We start from the raw sequence: 21,786 nt of genomic DNA, 5'->3' as shown, positions 1-21,786 counted from the left end.
GTCCCGGTATGTGTCCCGGTGTGTGTCGGTGTCCCGGTGTGTGTCGGTGTACCGGTGTGTGTTCCGGTGTGTGTGTGTCTGTGTCCCGGTGTGTGTGTCGGTGTCCCGGTGTGTGTGGGTGTCCCGGTGCGGTGCGGATCCCCCCGCAGCACACCCATCAGTGCGGGGGGAGCCGCAGGGAGGAGGGATCGGGGGCCGCTCGCACCGAGCGGGGGGCGCGTCTCGCACTCGCACACGCGCGGCAGCCCCGGGACCGCCGGCTCCTCCCGCCGCATTAAAACCGGCCAAGTTCCGCGCCGGGGGCAGCGGCGGCTCCGGGCGGCGCTGCCCGGCGCCGGGGATGCACCCGAACGCCACGGCCCCGGCCGTGCCCGCCGGGCCGCTGCAGCCGCAGCCCAGCGGCTATGCCAACGCCACCAACCGCTCCGACCTGCTCCCCAAAGTGCCCGACGAGGAGGACCTGGACGTCAACACCGACATCTACTCCAAAGTGATGGTGACCGTCATCTACTCGGCTCTGTTCTTGGTGGGCACCGTGGGCAACTCCATCACGGCGTACACGCTGGTGCGGAAGAAGTCGCTGCAGAACCTGCAGAGCACCGTGCACTACCACCTGGCCAGCCTCGCCTTCTCCGACCTCCTCATCTTCCTGCTCTGCATGCCCATCGAGCTCTACAACTTCATCTGGGTCCATCACCCCTGGGCTTTCGGGGGGGCCGTTTGCAAGGGCTACTACTTCCTCCGGGACGCCTGCACCTATGCCACGGCACTCAACATCGCCAGCCTCAGCGTGGAGCGCTACATGGCCATCTGCCACCCCTTCAAAGCCAAGAGCATCATGTCCCGCAGCCGCACCAAGAAGTTCATCAGCTGCATCTGGATCGCCTCCTTCCTGCTCGCCATCCCCATGATCTTCACCATGGGCCAGATCTACGGCAAGGACCAGGATCCCGACTCCCTCATCTGCACCGCCATCGTGGACACCTCCACGCTCAAGACGGTCATCCAGGTGAGGGCCGGGGGGCCGCCTCCTCCCCCGGCTGCCCAAACTTTGCGGAGCCGGGCGGGGCAGGAGGGGATGCTGGAGCGGGGTCCGGCTCGGCAAAGGGATGTCCCGGGCAGCCCTGAGGGGTCGCACCGGCCCGGGGTGCGCTCACGAGGGGTTTGTGGGGGTCTCGGCTCCGCTTGCTGCGCCCCTCCCCGCAGCCGCTCCTGCCCCGCCGCGCTGAGCAGAGACCTTGCACCGGGGAAAATCCTGCTCCGTGCTTAATCCGGCCCCTTACCGTGCCCGGAGCTTCCCGTGTCCCGGTCCGGAGCTCCTGGTGGCCGGTCATGGCCAGAAACCCCCAAATCTCCACCCTTTCTCTGCATTTTCTGCATCTCCCCCCCTTCTGCTGGAAAGCAGCCAGCAAATTCAGGGGAAATAAAACCATCTCCCCCCTCTCCCCGTTCTTTGTGTTGATCCAGAGCCCTTTTCTTCAGTGTAGTGACAGCTCCTAATTTCAGAAAGTTTTGGACGCAGGGTGTAGCATTGGCTTCTGAAAAGGAGCTGCATGGTGGAAGCCAGAGGCTGCTATTTTTGCTGTTTTGGGGAAATCCGTAGCTGGTTTTAGCAGCCCCTCCTGACTTCAGCACGGCTTTGCTGCTCTCCACACAGTGCTAAATCCAACACGCCCATGCGTGGAATGGATTTCAGCATCAACACTTGCCATGCTCCAGTGCTCTGGCGGGTTGAGGGATTTGTTTACTGGAGCATTGAGCTTGAAAAATGTAAGAGACACGGAAGGAGGGACAGAAGAGAGCAAGACACCAATCTCCATAGCCCCTTAGCTGCCAGGCTTGCATGTGATAGCTGCTCAATTTTTTATTTGGAACATGAATTTCAGGTGGGGTTAATCAGCGGGCAGTTGGAATTTAAAGCTGCATGTGTACTGAAGTCGCTGGGATGTTTCCACTCCTGAAGGGAGGGAACTTAAATGGAAATGAATCAGAACCATTCCTTCCCACTAAAAGCAGGTGAGGGAATGTGCATTTAGGTTTAAGACCAGAGTCGGTAAATGTTTATACATAACTCTCCCAGTTTCCCCTCTGTACTGTTGAAGTAAACCAAAATCAAGCGCTGATAGAAGCCCTGGATTTCCTCTGCATTTTATCATGATCCCTAACTTTCATCTGAGGTGGTGAGGGCTGCATTTCTCCTGTAGATGCCTGGAAGGTTTTGTCAGCGGCAGCCCAGTGTACTTAACCCAAATTCTCTGCTCTCTGAGGAGACTGAGCCATCTGATTTGAGAACAATGGGACTGAAATGCATTATTTCCACTCATCTTCCTTCTAGGATTAAACTGATGCTCGTTGTTACCATGGTAGGGCTAAAACCAGAGGATTATTTCCTAGCCATATCTTTGGAGATTACACTTTAAACAATTCTCAATATACCTTACAGTCTTGCAGTTATTAAATTCCATTAGCCAAGTCAGGAGTAGGAAACATGAATATATTATGTGTATGTGAAGTTCACCTGTGGGCTTTCCTCATATATATATACATATATGTATTTTTTAATTAACTAGTGGATTAATTTAAAAGTTAAAAAGAAAGAGGCAGCTGTTGGGGGAGAAGGAAGAACCAAACCCCAAACTGTGCCAACCTGTTCCTTCTCGGGGGATCTGGCTGCAGAAGTGGCTTTGCCAAGCCAGGAAGGTTGTTTCATGGTTTCACTCCATTCCTCTGAGCACAGGGAAGCATCACACAACGTGAGGCAGGGCCCTGGACCGGGGAGGGCTCTGGAGTGAATAAGCAAAGCAGCTGCAAGGCAGGTTTGAAGTGCGTTAGTGGAAACCATGGCACAGCGTGTGAGCCGGCGCTGCCACGGCCTGGGCTGTGCAGAGGTTTAAAAAAAGACAAATGATGGAAGATCCGGGAGAGAAAGGGCAGTGCTGATGTGGAGTGTGACGTGCAGAGGTCTTGCTGGGTGGCAGTCTGGAACCCTGGTCTTTTGTGGAGGGTTCAAGCTGCTTTAGAGCATCTCTGCGTCTCTTTGCATTCATTTTCTGTCTTTAAATTAAGGAGAGCAGTGATGCACTTGCTCAAGCTGGCAAATCACTTGTAATAAATCACTCAACATATTTCACTCCTATTCCTGTTTGGCAAACTGTCTAAAGCAAACTGGCATTTTCTTTTTTGGAAGCCATTAGTTCTCCAAGTGGTTTTTTTTGTTGGCTGATTGAAAGAAGTTCAAGTTCTGTCCCAGAACAGGGCATTGTAACCATTTATACCCTCAGAGACCAGTGTGAGCTATGGTTTTGCTGGGATCATTACAGGAGAATGATCCTCTCTGAACTGGAACAAGCTTCCTGGAAAAAGTATTTCACAGAATCACAGAATATTCTGAGTTGTAAGGGCCTATTTGATTGTAGTAATTTAACATCTCTGATTTTGAAAAAGTTCCTCTGTATTTGCTTTGAGTATTCAAATTTTAATGGACATTCCTGAGTGGAATTAGACTGAATGTGAACAATCAGGATTCCTGGTAAGAATAATAATAAAAAAGTAACTATTCAAACAACACTCAGGAAATTTGGTTCTTGCACGTATTAACTTGCACCGCTTAAGCTCCACAACAACTGTAAGAGGCAATGACTGATATTCTTCCAGCAATTACAAACTGCTCAGGGCAGCACATACTCAGGAAGAGCAGCAGGTGAGACATTCTGCAGGGTGACACTGTGTGTCCCCACGATCCCTACACCAGGCACATCTCACCTCTTGCCATCGAGGCATTAGCCTTGTGTGGCCTCTAATATGGAATTCTTAGAACTATTTCCCAGCTTTGCTCATCACTGTCCTTGCAGCTGCTTTAATCAGCCTGTGGATCTGGTTTATTTTACATTCTCCATTGCCAAGTTTTCATGTTGCTAGCCATGGACGTCTGCTTTGGATTTTGGCACCCACATGGGGTCTGGTACCAGGAGTAAGTCCATTATAGCCACATTATTTATGTCTAGTAAACTCTTTAGCTGGCAGACATCCCCTGAAAAGCACTGTTGCCAGTTTTAGGTTCTTTTTCCACACAGATTAAATACCTCTTAAAGCCATACAAGTAAATTCATGTTTTCATGGCACTTCAGCTGGAGGAGGTTTTAAAGCTCTGCGTTGTGGCAGCAATGGATAGAAAGTTCTGGGGCAGGATGAGATGTTTTCCCTGTTCACTGATGAGTCTGTGCCTGTGGGGCTGGCTCTGGAACCAGCTTCCTCAAAACAGGATCCCACTGAGTGTCCTGATCTACCATGTGCAGCCCAGTGTGCCATTAACATTGCACAGTCTGAGCCCTGATTTTCAAAAAGCTCTGAATTTTACTGGCCAGATGCAGTGCAAATTGATTTTCCTGCTTATTGCTTTCTTGCCATCATACCTGCTTTCTGGAGAGGTTTGCAGCAGGACCTGGGGAGGAGGGGAAGCTGAAGGAAATACCTCCAGTCCTGGTGCACTGTCAGTCCCCCCACACAGAGCTCCTCAAACTAAAATCCCAGGATTTCATCTGAGCCTGGGCTGGGCACACGTGCAAGGGGAGCTGGGTGTGGGCAGTTCCTGGCCCCCCAAAATTCACAGGGGAAGATGTTTTCCCACTGGCGTGGCACAGCCTGTGCTTGGATGGCTCCGCTGCAAAATGTCCCCCAAGTCACTGCAAGTGCCTGGAGAGTGTCTGACACATGCTAATGTTTGATTTGCACAGACAGCTGGTGTGATCCCATTTATTAAAACACATGGCAGCAGGCCCTGCTCCTGCAGAAACTGCCACAGCTCCAGCAGCTCCGAGTTGCTCATTTGTTAGGGCAGCACTTGGGGAACTCCTCTGGACCTCCTCACCCTTTTGGAGGATCTCTGTTCTGCTGTGGATCTGCTCTGCTCAGCCCAGCCTGCGTGCCTGCAGCTCACCCTTCCCTCCAGAGCCCTTGTTTATCATGTTTTATGAAGCCTTCTCACAGTTTAGATGATTTGTAGAGTAAATAACTCTGCACACTAAACTGTTTGCCCAAGTGGCTCCTCAGCTTTATTTCTGCCTGCATTTCTTCATGTAATGCCTTTGAAGGGACCTGCCAAAGAGCCTCAGGTGTGAAGGGGATGGAAAGAAAGGACCAGGAGTCTTGGCATCCATTGCCAGGCTCTCTACACACTCTTCCAAGGTCATCTATTTGATTTCCATTTGTCTGAGAGGCTCACAGAGTTATTAACTCCATGTATGGTGTTGCAAACACTCCCTTACACCTTCCCCTGGTGAGGAGCACCTTGGCAGGGTGGTGGGATGTGCTCACTGCTCTGGGGCTGTGGGAGGCAGGGCTCTGCCCACCATCAGATCTGTGATGCCAAGTAAATAAACATGACAAGCATTTCTCCATATTACATAAAAAAAAACAAGCCATAAAACCAAGTGGCTGAATTCTCTCCAGGTTTGCTGGCAAATCCTATCCAGGATTAGTCAATAGTCCAGGAATCCTCTGTTTATACTGGTATTGAATAGTGGAATTGAAGTTGACTTCTCTTCCGTAAGTCACAGCCAAACTCCTACTGTGGCTTTTAATAACAGAGCTGTTCTAAATCACTCACTACACCAGAGAAGTCCTGGGTGCCACTCACCCCTCACAAATGGCACCTTTGTGGCAGGACTGTGTCCCATCAGGTCATGGTGCTGCCACGCCCTCAGGTAGACAAGCAAATTAAGATTTTGGTGTGTAAATGTGCCTGGATCCATCCCCACAGTGGTGGAGAGGGACCCCCACCCCAGCAGCAATCCCATCTGTTGTGGTGGGAGCATCCCTAAAAAGCTGCCTTTTTTTCATGGACTATTCAGGGAACCCAGGGCTTTAACTCAGCATATGCACGACAGCCCAGCCTGCCTAATCCCAGCCCGTTTACACTCTGCTCTGTCTCGCAGCTAGATCTAATTTAAATAAGCTCTTGTGTTCATTGCTTTACATAACCACTTTGCCTGCTGTGTTTTGCCAGTTCTTACATAATTTCTTCTCTTTTCCCCCCCCCAATTGATTTTAATTCACTTGATTTCTTTTTCCCTCCCCCTTCCCAAGATGTCAGCTGGAGAGATAATAAAAAAATGAGGAAATGTGGCCGATTGATTTAGCTCTTAGGTTTTCCTCTTACCAGCAGCTTGTGAAGGCAGAACACATGAAGGCAATCTCGTACTTGCTTGTCCCAGAGAAAAAAAAAATCCAAAAACCTTCATCTGCCTTTAATCTTTCAGATAATTTAAAACAGCTATTTAATTGTCATCTCCCTGCTTCCCCCCCTCCTTTCCCTTAAAGACTTTCACTCTCGTCTCTGTGCAGCATCTGCTCGAGACTCACAGATGGCTTTTTTGCTTCCTGACGTTTAGAAATGCTTCTGTGTCCTGCCCGAGGACAGGCAGGATGTGCAGCATCCCTTTGTGGGACACAGGGGTGCCTGGGTGGGGAATTTGGGCTTCCATGGTGTCCCCATGGCTTTTTCCCTGCTGTGAAATTTCCCCTTGCTGAGGACCACGGGACAGAGAGTGAGCAAAGGTGACTGGAGGGGCTGGGGGACGTGGTGGGGTCCTGGGCTGACGAGGTGGGAAGTCAGAGCCTTAAAGCAGAGAGCATTAAATGAGCCAAACCCATCAGTCCCAGTGCTGACACCCCTCCTTTCCCTCACATTAACAGATGAGTCTGGGTTTTTACATTCCCAGTCTGTGTGGTTGCCCTCCAGGACAGGCCACTCTCACTGTGTGAAGCTGGAGGTGCCTGCAATGCCCAGCTCACCCATCGTGCTCCAGGGACATCTCCCCCATGGATACCATTTCTTCTATCCAATTGCAAAGTCTCTTAGGTGTGGGATTCAGAAAACCCCAAACATATAATGATGGTTATAAGTCATTTGAGCTAATGAGTTATTTGGGAAAAAAGTGCTTGGATTTAGAAAAGGTGGAGTACTAACCCTGACTGGGGAGCACATTTCTGAGCTGACGAGTTCATTCCCAGTATTTTTCTGCATTCACTTGTTTTCTGTGTATGGGAGGAAAATATTAGTGAGACAAGTTTGTATCCCATTATTCAAGTGCCTTTTCTGTGGAGGTCCATCCTCCTCCTCCCTGCTTGGGGTACCAGAAACTCATCCCCACCCCTGCTCCTGCCAGGACAGGGATGCTGTGGCACAGGGCTGGGCTGTGTGACTCTCATCCTCAGCCTTTGGAGAGGATGCATCTGCTGGGCTGGAGGAGCTGCTCACCTGCAGGTGGTTTCAGCATGTGAGACTTGCTCCTCATCTCCTGTGGCTTTTCCACTGCAGGAATTCTCAGTGCAGGGTGCCCTGCTGGGCACGGCTCCGTGGGGGCTTTTCCTCTCCCAGGGAGAGGAGGATACAGTGGACAAGGTCTTTGCAGCTGAACCTTTTCCTTTGAGGAAAAGTTCAGTGAGGCTTCTCTGAAGCTTTCGTGTTCTCATGGGCTAGGGGCAAGTGTCAGCTGAAGACAGGAATCAAAGACTTTCCTAGTAGAAATGGGGGAAAAAAAAAACACCAAGGAAAAATTGTAAATTTTCATAAAGCCTAATATTTGAAAGGGGATAAAAAGCATCTATTTTATGCAAAATGCTAATGAAAAAGCTGGGAGTAGCTCTGAGTGAAGAGTCATGGACAGAGCATGTTCAGATTCACTAAATCAGGGAGGGGCAGCAGTGCCAGGGCTGTGCCCTGGGCTGGGTGGCACTGCCCATGGCTGTGTTGTCACCTGCAGGGAGCAGCCCCTTGCTGCCAAGGCTCATCCATGGATGTCCCTGCTGCCTTCTCCTCCTGGGCAGGTCCCTGCTGCTGGTCCCCTCCTGCCAGGCTCAGCCTGAGGTGCTCCCTGCTGCCCCGGTCTGCTCTCAGGGCTCTGGGAGGTGTCAGGCAGCCAGGAGAGGAGCAGTCTCATCCCTTAACCGTTCCCTTTTCTTCCTCCTTTAACCTTGAAAAAAGGGGTTTATCACCTTACCAGTTTCACCCAGACCTGGGAGCAGGGACCTGCTGCAGACCTGCCACGAGCACTGGGATGCAGGATGGCATCTGGCTCAGCAGACCCCTACTTTTGATCAGGACTCCAAGGAGCTAATTAATATAGTCATTGCAATGCCACATCCTATTAATTTTAACTTAATCAAGAACAAAGGATGTCTGCACTGCTGAACTGAGCAAATGTGTTCTTAATATGTGGCAGGACTTTCGTACCACCTTGTTCCCTTGGAGAAGTTGTTTAATAAGTCCATAACTATTTGAGTATGTTCAATAAGAAATTAACCCACTTTCCTCTCCTATTCAATGATTTTTTTTCAAAACCATCTTATAAAAATGCAGCTCACACAGCTGCTGGGAAAGTTTAACTCATTACTGGCATCACTATTGATTCCTCCTGCAAAGACCTTACATTTTTTCCCCACAGGGGTAATTTATACAGTTTAATATACTCATTTAATTCAAAAAAAGAAACTCAATCCTTTGAGTTTCCCATGTTTCATTTTTTATTGCTGTCACTCATGGGCTTGTGACACTGTCATACTTGTTCCTTAAATCCAAGTGTGACAAGTTTGATAAAGCACTGTAGGCAGAAGAAGGATAAGTTTAGACTAATAAAGAGATTATTTGACCTCAAGGTACAATGATAGGGAGCTGTGTATGCCCCAAACACTTAATAGACTGCACTAACTAAGCCAAGGAGCAAACTCTGCCTCAGGCTTGTCTCTCTGACAGCTTGCAGGTGTTTCCTGGCTAATGCAGGACAGAAAATCCCTTGAAAGGGAAAGAAGAAAGGGCAGGAATTTGATCAGTAAGTGTCTCAGAGTGCAGCAGTCCAGAGGAGCTGGGCACACGGCCAGCCTGGCACTCTGAACACAGCCTGGAGATCAATCCATGCCAGGAAAAAAACCCTGTAATACCTGGGGCTCCACGAGGCTGAGAGGAGCTGCAGCAGAGAAAACCACTGAGGAAAAGCAGTAATAAAGTAACCAAGAAGTTCACTACTTCTTTGGAATAAGTCCTTTTTTCCTCCCCTGAAAGTCTAATTGAATTTTCTTTGCTCCCATCCCCAGCAGCCCAAGGGGAGGCTCCAGCACAGCCTCCTGCCTGCTCAGCCTTTATGGAGAAAATCCAGAGTGTGGGGATGGGAGAGGGAAGCAAAACTGTCCTCAATACTTCCAGCACTCAGAGAGCTTGGGCTGACACCCTTAACCTCACAAAACAGGTTAATTTTCTCCAAGAAAAAAGAGTTTTTCAGGGCATCAGTGATGGAACTTGCCACCACTTTTCCCTTCAGCATGTCGTGCAGAGGAACAGAGCTGCACTGGCCACTGTTAGCAGCTCTCACACTTGGGGCTGCAGTCAACAGGGGCACAGTGTTTGACTTAAATATGGCCTTTAATTTATTTATACTGCATATCCACCACTCAGTATCATATTTAATGCAAATAGCATTCAAGTGAAATCCCCACTGAGGGGCACATTATGAAGATTAACAGCCTGGCTTTTCCATTACTCTGGTTTATACACTGTGGATTTGTGCCCTGTGCTTTGTAGGCAAGTGCTGGCAATATTTGAATCCAGAAATCTATATCTAAGCCTGCTGTTTTGCAAAAATCACTGCCCAAGAGCCTGCTTGTGATTCCACAGCCAAAGAAAAGGGCTGGAAGCATGAAAATCTCTGGGAAATGCTGACATCCAGGTAGGTGAGTACCTAGAAAGGCAATTTTTGCTGGTCACACAATAGGGCATTGGAGAGGAGTTTATTTCTTTTAATCACATAACCCACTTTTCTTTTAACAGGCTGTCAGGCAAATTAATCTCACCAAATTTAAGGTGATACTGAACATATTCTCATGCCCTGAGATTATCTGGAGTTGGTTTATTCCTTTGGATCTTTTCTGGTGAATTTGTCAGGTGTAATGCCATGGGCCCAGCACCTCATTATGGAATTTTCTAGTAGGGTTTGTGTCTGTTTTGGGTCTGTTCCTCCCTCCCTTCACCTTTCATGGAGGAGAAATGTGGCCAACATCATGCTGTAAAACGTGGCCAAAGCTGTTTGCTGCCCCACCAGAGTGGAGCCACTTGCTCCCTGTGCCACCACACAGACACTGGCTCTGTCACTGCTGCACTTGTGGCTTGCTCAGAGCTTGTCTCTTGGGGCAGAGGGGAAGGGAAACCTCTCCCCTGCTTTCCCCAAGGGGGAGTCAAGCAGTGAGGAGACTCCCAAGGGCTGCTCGAGGGCAGGGCTGGAGGATCAGGAGGGAACAACCAGCCCAGCTTTAACTGGACAGAGGTCAGTGCAGTGGCAGCATGGCCAGAAACACTGCCTGAGCTGACAGTTGTTTTCTAAGAGCATCCTGGAGCCAAGGAAATGCCATTTATTCTTTAGTATCTAGCAAGAAAGGGAGTTTGTTTGAAGACAGAGCACTAGGAGCTGCAATAGACATTTTCTGAGTCAAAGGAAAGAGCAGAAGCCTATTAGACCTTGTGTCAATGCTGAACACCCTGCCTGGCAGCAGCAAAAAGCTCAGGGAGTTTCCAATGAGCTCCATTAGGAATGCATTTTCCCTCACTCATCACAAGCCAAAGTATGGGGGTGTCACCAACAGTGTGTCCCAGGGCAGCGCTTCCAAGGAGAACAAAACCACAATTACCCAAAGAAAAGGGCTTTTCCAAGGGGCCAGGACATAATAACAGCAAAACAGAGGGGCTGTGGCTCCCAGCACCCACTGCCACAAACCCTCCCTGCTGGTGCTTCCCACAGTGTCCTGTCTCAAACAGTTTTCAGCTTGGTGCAATCCCTGCTCTCCCAGCTCCCCCTCTGCAGGGTGATTCCCACTGCATGAGGGGCAGGCTGGCAGCTCAAGGAGGAGCTTGGAAGGAAGAGAAATGTTTGAGGTTAAAAACAGGGATGGGGCTTTAGGATGGAGCTGTGCCTGGGGGAGCTGCTCTGCTTCTTTATAAGGAAGAACAGGCTCAGTGATATTAATGTTAGGAGTCCTGCAGGAAAAGAGAAGGAAGATGAAGCATGGAAGGAGCCATTTATTTTTGAGAATGAGATGCCAGCTGCTTTACTGCTTTGCAATTCTGTCTCTTCCCAGAAAATGAGTCTCCCACCCCTGTCCCTGCCTAGCCTGATCTCCTCTAAAAGGGGCTGGAGATGTGACCTGCAGGGAATGGCTTTATCAGAGGGACATGAGGCAGGTCTTTCCCTTTCATGATTGCTTTTATCTTCCCTCTTGCCCCTGTTATCAATGGAGCTTCTGCAAGAAGGACTGTTACAAATATAGTGAACACCAGAAATAAGGCTTACTTTAAAAAGTGTGTGTTTGGGAAAGGGAAAATCGCTGGTCATACCCCAGAGGTTTTCTCCTACAATCTAGTGCTCTGCTAAACTACATCCCATAAATATTGCCCAGGCAAAAGCTGCTCTTAAGGGCCCTGAGGAGCTGCCCCCTCATTGTGAGGTTATATCTCTGTGCTCTTGCATAAACCATGTTCAAATAATGTTTCTGTTTTCTGCTCCAAAGGTTGCTGGTTTTCCCCCCACCATGAAATAATGGAAAAATTTGTTAAACTCATCAACTATTTAGGGAAAAAATGCAATTTACTCAGTTTCAATTAAAAGAAAACACCCAAAGCAATAAAAAACCCATTGGCAGCCTGTAAGAAGTAGAAGCAAGGAGGCAAGGGCAGAAACAGGGCAAGAAATGACAGTTTTATAAACCTCCTGCTGGGTAGGGATAGAAGAGGTCTTTGTGCCTGCAAAACAAAACTGTTTTTTCTGTAAAGCAGCTATTGACTGGGGCTCTACAACTGCAGCTGGAGCTGCACACAGCAGCCACACGCCTGCAAACAGACTGACTTCCTCCCCACTGAATTCAGGAGAGACAGCCAATGCTTTCCCTTGGGGCTCCAAATCAGAGCCGTGCTCTCAAATTCAGTAAAAAACCCCAAAACATTCCAGGTGATTTTTGAGCAGAAGGGATTAGTTCAGGTGATTTCCAAGCCTTCCTTTCCCCCCCGCAGTTTCACAGGGTGGCTGTGCCAGGTGCCCTTTGCTGGGGATGTGTCTGTCAGGGTGTAATGCCTGATTTTCCATGTGGATTTGCACTAACACCTTTTCTGAGCCTCATGGCAGCAGAGAGGAGCTTGCTTAAAAGGCCACGTGCATCGATCTGGCTGTGGAGATGATCTTGGCTTGCGACCTCTGGGTAGTGTTGAGACAAGATTGAAGCACAGCTGGAAAATCATCTGGGCATTAATTCCATCCCAGCACTGGGCTTCTTTCCTCTTTGGGAGGCTGGTCCACACCTCAGCTCCTTACACTTTGGAGGGTCAGCCTTTGCTCCCAGGCAATGAGGGATAGAATGAGGTGAAACAGCCTCAGATTGCACCAGGGGAGGGTCAGCTTGTCAGGATGTTAGGAAAAATTCCCATACTGAGTGGATAAACAATGATGATCCTATGAAAACCTTAATAGTTAGCAGATTTCCCTCTATTTCTGCCCTACAAATTTCACAAATTTCCAAGCACACTTGGAAAACCTGCTGGTGCTCCATGGAGCCATCCCACGGACCCAGCGCATCCTCCTCCCCAGAGGCAGCACCCCCAGGAGCAGGGCTGCTCTCCTGCCCACACCCAGCCTGTGCCTGGGGCCTCTCAGGTCACATCTCAGCAGCAGAGAAACCACTCAGGTGGAGAAAGAGTCCTTCTGCCTGGCTGCCTTCACTTATAAACAGACAGCAGTCCCAAACAGGGGGTTGGAGCTGAGCTGGGGTGAAGCTGCTTTCCTTCCTCAGAGCTGGGTGATCCCAACGCTTGGGAATTGCCCAGGAATGGGTTTGGCAATCAAAGACCTCTTCCCCAGTGGTGAATCATAGAATCACAGGATGGTTTCAGTTGGAAGGGACCTAAAGACTATCTCATTCCAGCCCCCTGCTGTGGGCAGGGACAACTTCCACCTGACCAGGTTGTCCCAAACCCTCTCCAACCTGTCCCTGGGCACTGCTGTGCCCACCATCCCGAGAGGCTGATGGGGAGAAAAACCCCCAACCCTTTCTGGGAATCAACTTGATGAAAATTATTACCAGCAAACATCAAGAAAGAAACCTTGAAAAATTACTTTCCATGCTGTGGCAGTGGTTGTTTTGACAGAGTTTTGATGCCTTCATTCAATATTCCATTGAAGCTTTGCTGGAGATAAGTGATCTCATAGAAAACAGGGCTTTTGTGTCTGGTCACAAAGAATGATTTTCATAGACTGCTGAGGGAAGTAGAGTACTTATCCAGGGAGACAAGAATTTCAGCTGAAAATAATCATGGCTTTTTCATTTATAATTCTAGCTGCAACTTGTCAGAAATCTCCTCCTTCCAAGCTGATTGGGCTGGAAATGGAGCAAACCAGTGAAAAAATGTGGACTGGTCACCCTTAAGAAAACAGCTTGTTCCAAGGCTTACTCACAAAATGCTTCCAGCTTCTCTTTCTGCTCATAATGTGATGTGCAACAAAACCTGGGATGTTTTTAGGAGCACATGGTTAAGGCAGTAATGTAGATGTGAAGTGGAGCTGCTGCCCTGCCAGCCTCTCACAGCTGTTGGGTGAAGTTTTGTGTTTAAGTTGTTTTAAGGTGAACGAGACAAACCTGCCTGGAGCACCAGCACCAAGCCCAGCAAAACGTGGACTGATTAAATAAACAGAGATTTCCCTGTTATTAGTGCTGTTTAGATAACTTTGAAATGCTTATTTTTCAAAGTCAATGAATTACATAACTCTTTTCCCTATTTTTGGCTCCAGAAGGAGTCAGTGAATTTTCTGTTTCAGAGCAGAACATTTGTGCTTTTCCCCATGATTCAGGGAACAGTTTTTAGTCTGAAACTGGTGTGTGGATGATTCACAGTGACACATTTTGTGTTGGCAGCAGGCCCCGCCTCAAGAGCCTCGATGCACCGGGTGCTCTGGGCTGTGCCTCTCCAAAATTTGGGCTTGAAGCTGCACTGAGACTGAGTCTGGGGGCACGAGGCTGAGCCCTGGAGCACACCAGAGTGCAAGCTGGCATCAGAGCTGGTCTGTGACAGCCCTTCTTGTCAGAGCATATCCTTGCACTTGTGAAAAGTTTCATGAGTTATTTTACTTCCAGTTTTCTCTTTCTTTTGTTCTACTTTCCATCATGGTTTACATGTTCTCCTCCAGTTTTGATGCTTTCTGGGCATCTTTTGGTTTGGAGCTCTGAGGCTTTTTTTTTCCTTCTTTATTTTAAAGCAAAACAGGCAGGGTTGGAGTGTGGGCTGGGTCTGCTTCCCAGAAGGCTGTCCTTGCTGCACTGGAAGGAAAATAATTTCCCACCCTAGCTGTCCCTGGTTTCCATCACTGAAAGTGAGAAGAGATGGAATGGTGCAAAGTGTGGTGGAAACTGTGCTGTGTAACTCTCCCTTTAGTGTGTGATCCATCAAAGTAATTACATGTGGCTCAGGAACCTCACACTGCAACAATGGCATTCTCCTGTAGCTTTTCTATTTCCATCTAATTAAAATGTTATTGTTTCCTTCATGGTAGTTTGCATTTTAAATAAGGAGCTAGGGACAGATTGGCTGATTGGTAACTTATTCTCTGTGTGAGTAAAGATCAGCACTAATCACCCTGTCACACTTTCCTCTTCCTTATACATCTCAGACATCAGATTGCAAAAGAAGGGGAGGAAGAGCTGGGATTTGATGACACTGATTTATTTCCTCTGCTGGGTGTCAGGAGGGGAAGGTGACATGTCCTTGCCCACTGCCTGGGTAGTCACTGTCTGCACGAGTTGCATTTTGAGGAGTGAAGGAATGTTCATCCCAAAACACAGCTCTGCCTGGGAATTTGATGGGCTTCCATCTCCTCTTGCCTTTAACTTTTGCTGTGTTTTATCACCTGCCTCCTCATTGTGTCAAGAGAGGGCAGGGAGGAGAGCAAGGCTGGGCATGTGTGGAAACATCCCTACTGGAAACATAACTTGAAATAATCTCCATTAAAGCATGGCATGGCTCAGCTGCACCTCAGAGCCACGACCTGCTCCCCAAAGAGCCAGGATGCAGCAGGGACCATCCCCAGCACCCTGGGCAGGCTCAGCAGCTCAGGCTCCACCAGCCCTCCCCATTCCCTGGCCACAAAACCCCCCAGCCACGGGATGATGCTCGTGGAGGTTTGGGCACATGAGCTGGGGGTGTGAGACCCAGCCCAGCTGGGGATGGAGGGGGGTGAGCTGGGATCTGGCCAGATCTAAAACCTGGCCAGATTTAAAACCTCCCCTCCTCCAAAGGGTTTCTGCAGCCCTGGAGCACGTGTGCTTTTGGAGGGTATTTTTAGCAAACTTCAGTTTACTGAGGGTCACAGAGAAGTAGAGCATCAGCATCTGGAGGAGCTGTCATTCCACTTCCAGTCTTGCAGGAGTAACACATTGACTTATTTATGAGAGCAGTCAGCTCCCCTCTCCCTGTGTGTAACAATCTGCTTTACCTCTCCCAGCTCAGAGAAATAATTTTATTGTCAACCATTCTGTGCCTTAAATAAAACCTTAAAACAAGTTAAGCAAGATTTGAGGGAAATAGAAATGTTCCCGGGTTTTATTTTATTTTATTTTATTTTATTTTATTTTATTTTATTTTATTTATTATTTCTAGAATAACCCACTCTATCACTGCCTAAACCAGCGAGCAGTAATCACTGCTCTGGCCAAAAGGAGGGGGAGGAAATTATTTATTTTACAAGACAACATCCAAACACTTTGTGCCCAGTAGGAGAAGCCTAATCTGTTGGCTGGAAAATGCCTAGACTAATCTGAGAACAAATGATACCTGGAAAATGAAGATATTCAGTGCTTCCTGCAGAGAAAGGGAAACAAAAGGACAGACTGTTTCCTCCTCCTTTTTTTCAGTCCAGATGAACTTTCTTCATTTCTACAGGCTTTGTTTTCTGGATGGGGGTGGGAGAGACAAAATACTCTGAAGGCACTGGTGGTTCATGCTAGAAAACAAAGTTTTCTTGCTGTCACAGCCCCTCCACCCAAATTCTGGGCTCACAAAAGCACTGATGCTTTGGGAGAAATCTTGGCCTTCTCTGCTGTGGCAGGAACCCAGAGAAATGTTGGGTAAGCAGGCTCCAGGTGAGATCAGAGCAGCTGGGGGATCCCCAGGGCACGCTGCTCCCAGAGCTCACAGGCTGCAGTCTTTATTCCTCCCTTTCCACTGGAGATGTTCCCGCTGCGCGTGGGAGAATGATGGGAATTGTGGTTTCATGGTGAAATAATTTGTTTTCAAAGGCGAAAAAGGAGCTCGAGTCAAACCAAGAAGAATTAATTAATAAATTTATCGGGGATGAGTTAAACAAAACAATTAATTTGGGGTTAGCAAATTAAACCTACAGCACTTTGTGAGAAAATTCAGCTTCTAGTTCGAGCTGAGGTGGATCACTTTGCTTCATTTTGGGCTTACAACCCATCTTTTTCTTCTTTCTTCTTTAGCTTAGGACAATTCTGAAATAAAGCAGGAGATCAGCATATTTTCTTATTTAATATTTTGAAACAAAACTTGTTAGTGTTTTTAGGGAGAAAACAAGTGTTTATTTGAAAACACTGAAATAGTTCAGTGTTTCCCCCTTTTTTGTCAGTAGTGTACATTGACTTAGGACACTATTAGCTTTTGGTTTCCTTCCAAAAATTCATTTTGCATCAAATTCACCACTCTCTTAAGGAGATTATTTATCTGTAACTGCTGCATTCCTAAGCAAGGGCTGTGTCCTGTGCCCCCAGGTTTGTAACTCCCCACCTTCTGCCTCAGCCTTTGTGGGGTGACTGCTTGAGCTGCTGGAGCTTGAGCCAGGGACCTCCAGAAGTCCAAGCACAGGTTTTACCCCAATTTAGAGGCTTTGTTCTGCAGAGGGGTCCAAAAACACACTGCAAAAGCTGTTAGAGGGGCTCTAAGTTATAACAGATATTCAAAGCTCATTATACAGGTACAGGAGGGTTCTAGGGCCACAAGATTTCTTTCACTTTGTCATTTTTTTAAGTTTTTTTTTCTAATTGCCTTTAGTCAAGTCAATTAGAACTGCTTCAGCTATTGGGAACCTCTTACAGGACAAAAGCATTTTCCAGTTGTTTTTGTAACTTGTGTTCTCACATCTCCTCAGTCCCTGTACTTTTCATTGCCTTACAACAGCATGTCATAACTCCTTAAATGCACAAAGATCTTAAATTCTCCAAACAGATCTTCCTGGTAATATTTTTGTACAGCTTTCACTGTGTCACTGTGATGAGTCAAAGCACATCTGATTTGGATTCAACACTCCCTGAGCCAGGTTCCCCTTCTTTTAAGCATTTTAATTAATGCATAATAAATGAGTAAACTGATACTCCAATTGTCCCCTAGAAGTTAGGCACAATCTTCTTGGCATTCTGTCTTGATTCATTTTGTTTGAAGTATCTGTCTTCAGTCTGCCTTTTTTTTTTTTTTTTAATTTATTTTGCTTTTCCTCCTTCACTGCTGAAGATCAAATGTTTTTCCTTGCATGTTTCAGGTATAGACCAGAGAGGTCCTGGGGGAAGAGTCTTTAATAAGGTCTCTAATTTGTTCTAAATGCATTAATCCAAATAGCACTCAAGTGGCTGGTCTCTCCTTTATGTTTGGTTTGTGCTTTTTATTTTAGTTCTCAGGTTGTGAGACTGGCTGTATCATTAAAGATCAGACCAATCCCTTTTTTTATCTCCAGTAGGATCTCTGTTTTACCAAAGGCTGTGCAGAAAAGCAGAATTTCTGAATGCCTGTGCAGCAACAGAGAGGTCCTCACCTATGAAGTTTTGACACACTTGAGTTAGGTTTGAACTCTACCTTTAGAATTAAAGCTGGTCCATGCATGTATTCATACAAACAACCTTTTTAATGCAAAAATGTCTTTATAATTACACTGAAATGGGATTTTTGCAGAGGCAACAGCTTTGTCTGCTCATAACAAGTGCAGCTGCAGTGACCTGCATGTAGCTGGATGCCCACAAGCTTGGGCTGAGTGAGGAGGGACCTGCCCTTCTCTGCTCCCTTTGTAAGCTGTGAACCTGAAAAAGTGGTCAAAGTTGCCATGGACCTGTCACTGGAGCATTTTTTCCAAATGAAGCAGAGCCAGGAAATAGAAGGTGAAATCACTGAGAGCTGTAAGTAATGGAGCAGGAAGCAGCAGTGTGTGTTAACCCTCCCCACAGGACAACATCTGCAGCAGTGATGGAGTGATGCTCTGCAATTCCCCTGGGCTGGCTGAGCCCTGCCTTTGGTCACTGTCCTTGTGTCCATCCCTCACCTGCTGATTGTAAACAGCAGCTCAGCGGGGAGCTGAGTTTTGGGAATGTTTCATTTCTATCTTAAACAAAATCCAGTGGTGCCTCTCTGAGCTGGGAGCTCAACACAGCCTAAACGGAGGGAACGACTGGAGGGTGACAGCCTGGCACAGCGTGCCCAGAAAAGCTGTGGGTGCCCCATGCCTGGAAGTGTTCACAACCAGCTTGGACAGACTTTGGAGCAACCTTATCTAGTGGAAGGTGGCCCTGCCCGTGGCAGGGGGTGAGTTTTAAGGTCCCTTCCAATGCGATGAGTTTTAAGGTCCCTTCCGACCCAAACCAGTCTGTGAGTTTGTGATTCCCACCAGGTTTACCTGCAGTGCTTCACCTTTCCCAGCATTTAACTGCAGAATACATGAAGGAAGGAGCATTTGTCTCCTTGCTAACATCTAGTTTTGAAATCAATTAAAAAACAGGAGACAATTAGGAGGAAAATGTGCCATGACTCTTCCTTCTTTGCCCACAGTGTCACCTTTGCTGAGCGCTGCTTGCCTGAGACTTTGTGAGTCATTGCTACACAAGAGAGCTGAGTTCAGTGTGAAATGAGCACTTTTGTTCTTGCACACTCTTATTTGATATCCCTCCATCTCCTCCAGCATTTCCAGTGCCAGTGGAATAATTGAGAACATGGATGTTTTAATTTCCATGACTCCAAGTTGGCAGCACATGGCAATAGAGGAGTCACTTCTCCAAAATACTGCAAATTCCTCTAAACAACTGTGACAAGGCCCAGTTCTCTCTGCATTGGTGTAAAGGCAAGGTTTTGTCCTGAAATCCAAATTTTGCTTCATTCATTTATAATATTCATGCACTCAGTCTGCCAGCCTGGCATTTCATCTCCCCTGTGGATATTTTTATTGCCTTTAGACAAGGCAATATTGCACAGGAGTTAGATTGAGGCATGGAAAGTCAGACTCTCTAAGGTCACTTGAAGGCTTCATTTATAAATAAACCTTGCTAGAAACCAGAGAAATTCACTGTGGAAATGCTTGGGAAGAAGAGGTTTGGGCCAGGCCTAGTAATTTTCTGCTTCTGTCTATTTACCTGAAGAACAGGAATAATAAAAACTTTCACATACCCAGAAGGGAATGGATGGTTTTGCTTAATGAATCACTTAATATCTTTGTCCATAAAGTGATGCATAAATTCATCATAGTTCCACCATTTCAGCACTGTGTATGCTTCTCCTTCTCCATGAAAATTCATTGCAGTACCTGAATGCTGAGTGCTAATGAGAATTCTCTGCACTTAAAGGGTTGAAATTAAAATACCGCAATTACCAAAGTATCTTCCATTAGGTGGAATTATTTATGAGAACTTGTCACTTAATAGACTCTCAGATTTTACTGAATCAAAAATCAAGACGTTTCAGGCCATTGTCATGTCTTTTTTCCTACCAGAGTGGCACAGGATCATCTCTTCTACATTGCCATGAGTTATGTGGGAGAACAAAGTCCAGGTTTTCTTATGAGTCTTCTCCAACCATTGTGGAGTCTCTGTGAACAATTCAGAGCTGAATTGCTTCATTTCACCAGTTTTGATGCTCGTCCTTCTCATGTCTGGTCCTTCATGGAAAGTGAATCTGGAAGGGCTTTGCTGTGCTGGACTAAATTTAGTCCTAGGCACTGATCAGAGGGAACATTGCCCCACCAAAGAATTACATTTTTCAGGTTTTTTTGGCAGAAGCAGACCTGAAATTGGCATCCCTGATCTCCTATGGCCCATCTCACATTTTCAAAGCTTGGAGTTTCTAAGGCCACACTCAGATCCAAACTGAATGGGGCTTCACTGCAAGCAATTCCTTTTCAAATGGAAGAGGCAAATAATATCAGAAGCCAGCCTGCCACCCATTGTGAACTATTATTTTGTAGGTAGAGAAAATGCCTTTTATTAAAATACTGAATTGAAATGAAAAGCAAGCAGACAAAGTAAAGATCTGGGTGAGTTCCTGGGAAAGCAGATCCTTCATTGATCTCAGGTAGGAGCAGACACCTGGGTTATATATCAGAAAATCAATCTCTCAGTGCAACTGAGGTGCAAAGATGCCCACACAAGAAGCCAAGGATACTCCTGGCAGCAGCAGAGGTACATTTGAGGCACATATTTATCGTCCCTGGGGTGGAGGTGAGCTGGGGGTATCTAGCATGCCATAAAAGCAGTGTCAAAGTCCATCTTGTGTTAGTTAAAGCACTGGCAGGGGCTCATCTCAGAAGTAGATGTTTATGCTTAACATAAATTCCTTGGTTTAAGGGCCCAAAGGGTCACAGTGCATCTCGATTTTTTATTAGCCTTTTGCAAATAGAAATTATTTTAAGAAATGGGTAGTAATAGTGCTGCTTGTCTCTCCCTGCCTTATTGTTGGAAGAAGAAAAAAGACTGGAGAAACTAATTACGTTTGAAGTGTACCTGATACAAAAAGAAACCTGAAGAAGTCATCAGTCACTGAAAAGAGGAGAATGTTTCATTATGAAGCCAATTTGCCCTTTATTGTGACTGATGTGTGCAAGTGTTTGCCTGCTCTCAGAGTTGGGCTCTGAGGGGATTTTCAGAGCCCTCTGCTCAATATCTGAGCTGATCCTGCCCCTCTTCCCATCCCACACTGACCCACATTCTCACAACATCCTGCAGGAAAAAATTGAGCACCTTTAGAACATTTTGAGACAGAAATTAGCCACCAGAGAAACCCCCAACAACAAGGGCAAGGGCTGGAGCATCTCAGCTCTTCTGCTTCTCAGCTGGGTTTCTGCTCAGGGAAGGGGAAGGGAGTCTGGCACATCCCCCCTGGGAGCTGCCAGCCCCAGCACAGCCTTCTCCTCGGCCACTGGAATTGTGTCAAAGCCTGAATGGACCTGGGGGCTGCAGGACAGCAGCAAGAGGACACCTTGCTGTCACTGCCAGAGGGGACAGGGATCCTGCCACGGCCTGGAGCCTGCTGCCCTTACCTGGGATAGCTGTGGCCAAGGTGCTGAGGGCTGGCAGGGCAGGGAAGGGGCTCCCAGGCTCACAGCCAGGCAGCACCAACAAGGCTCTTTCCCCCAAGCCTGGCATTCCTTCACCAGGCAAAGCTGGGCTTTGTCCTCCCCGTGGCCACGCTCAGGGTGAGTGTATCATTGTCCCTGCTAGAAATGAAGGGATGGGGCTATTTTCAAGCTAAGAACAATTTATTGCTCAGATAAACGTCCGTCTCAGAAGCTGTGAGATTTTAGAGGAGCAAGCATTCGGCCATAGATCAAGAGTAGTCACAAGTTCTTTGTCACAAGTCAATGTGTAACTTTCTAACCCAATGGACAGTTGCCACAGGGTTTATTTTGCTTTCCTAAGCTATCACCTTTACTCACTTCTACTGCACTGCAGATAATTTTATCTTATGGGCTTCTAACTCACATGCACACAGATGCTTCTGTTATA

At 47.3% G+C, this 21,786-nt stretch overlaps 1 protein-coding gene across 1 annotated transcript in view; it reads left to right on the top strand.

The window, feature by feature from the left end:
• Nucleotides 1-252: 252 nt before the first annotated feature.
• NTSR1 (neurotensin receptor 1) overlaps nt 253-21,786 on the top strand; it is a 54,962-nt gene continuing 33,428 nt past the window's right edge. The window contains exon 1 of the mRNA XM_041478579.1: nt 253-1,009. Within this exon, the coding sequence (XP_041334513.1) occupies nt 341-1,009 (669 nt within the window). The 5' untranslated portion in view covers nt 253-340. The remainder of the gene's footprint in view (nt 1,010-21,786) is intronic.

The sequence above is a fragment of the Pyrgilauda ruficollis genome, unplaced genomic scaffold, assembly GCF_017590135.1.
Source record: "Pyrgilauda ruficollis isolate IOZ18807 unplaced genomic scaffold, ASM1759013v1 scaffold45, whole genome shotgun sequence".
Classification (NCBI taxonomy): Eukaryota; Metazoa; Chordata; class Aves; order Passeriformes; family Passeridae; genus Pyrgilauda; species Pyrgilauda ruficollis.
The sequence above is the reverse complement of the archived record's forward strand: the minus strand, read 5'-3'. Positions and strand labels throughout refer to the sequence as shown.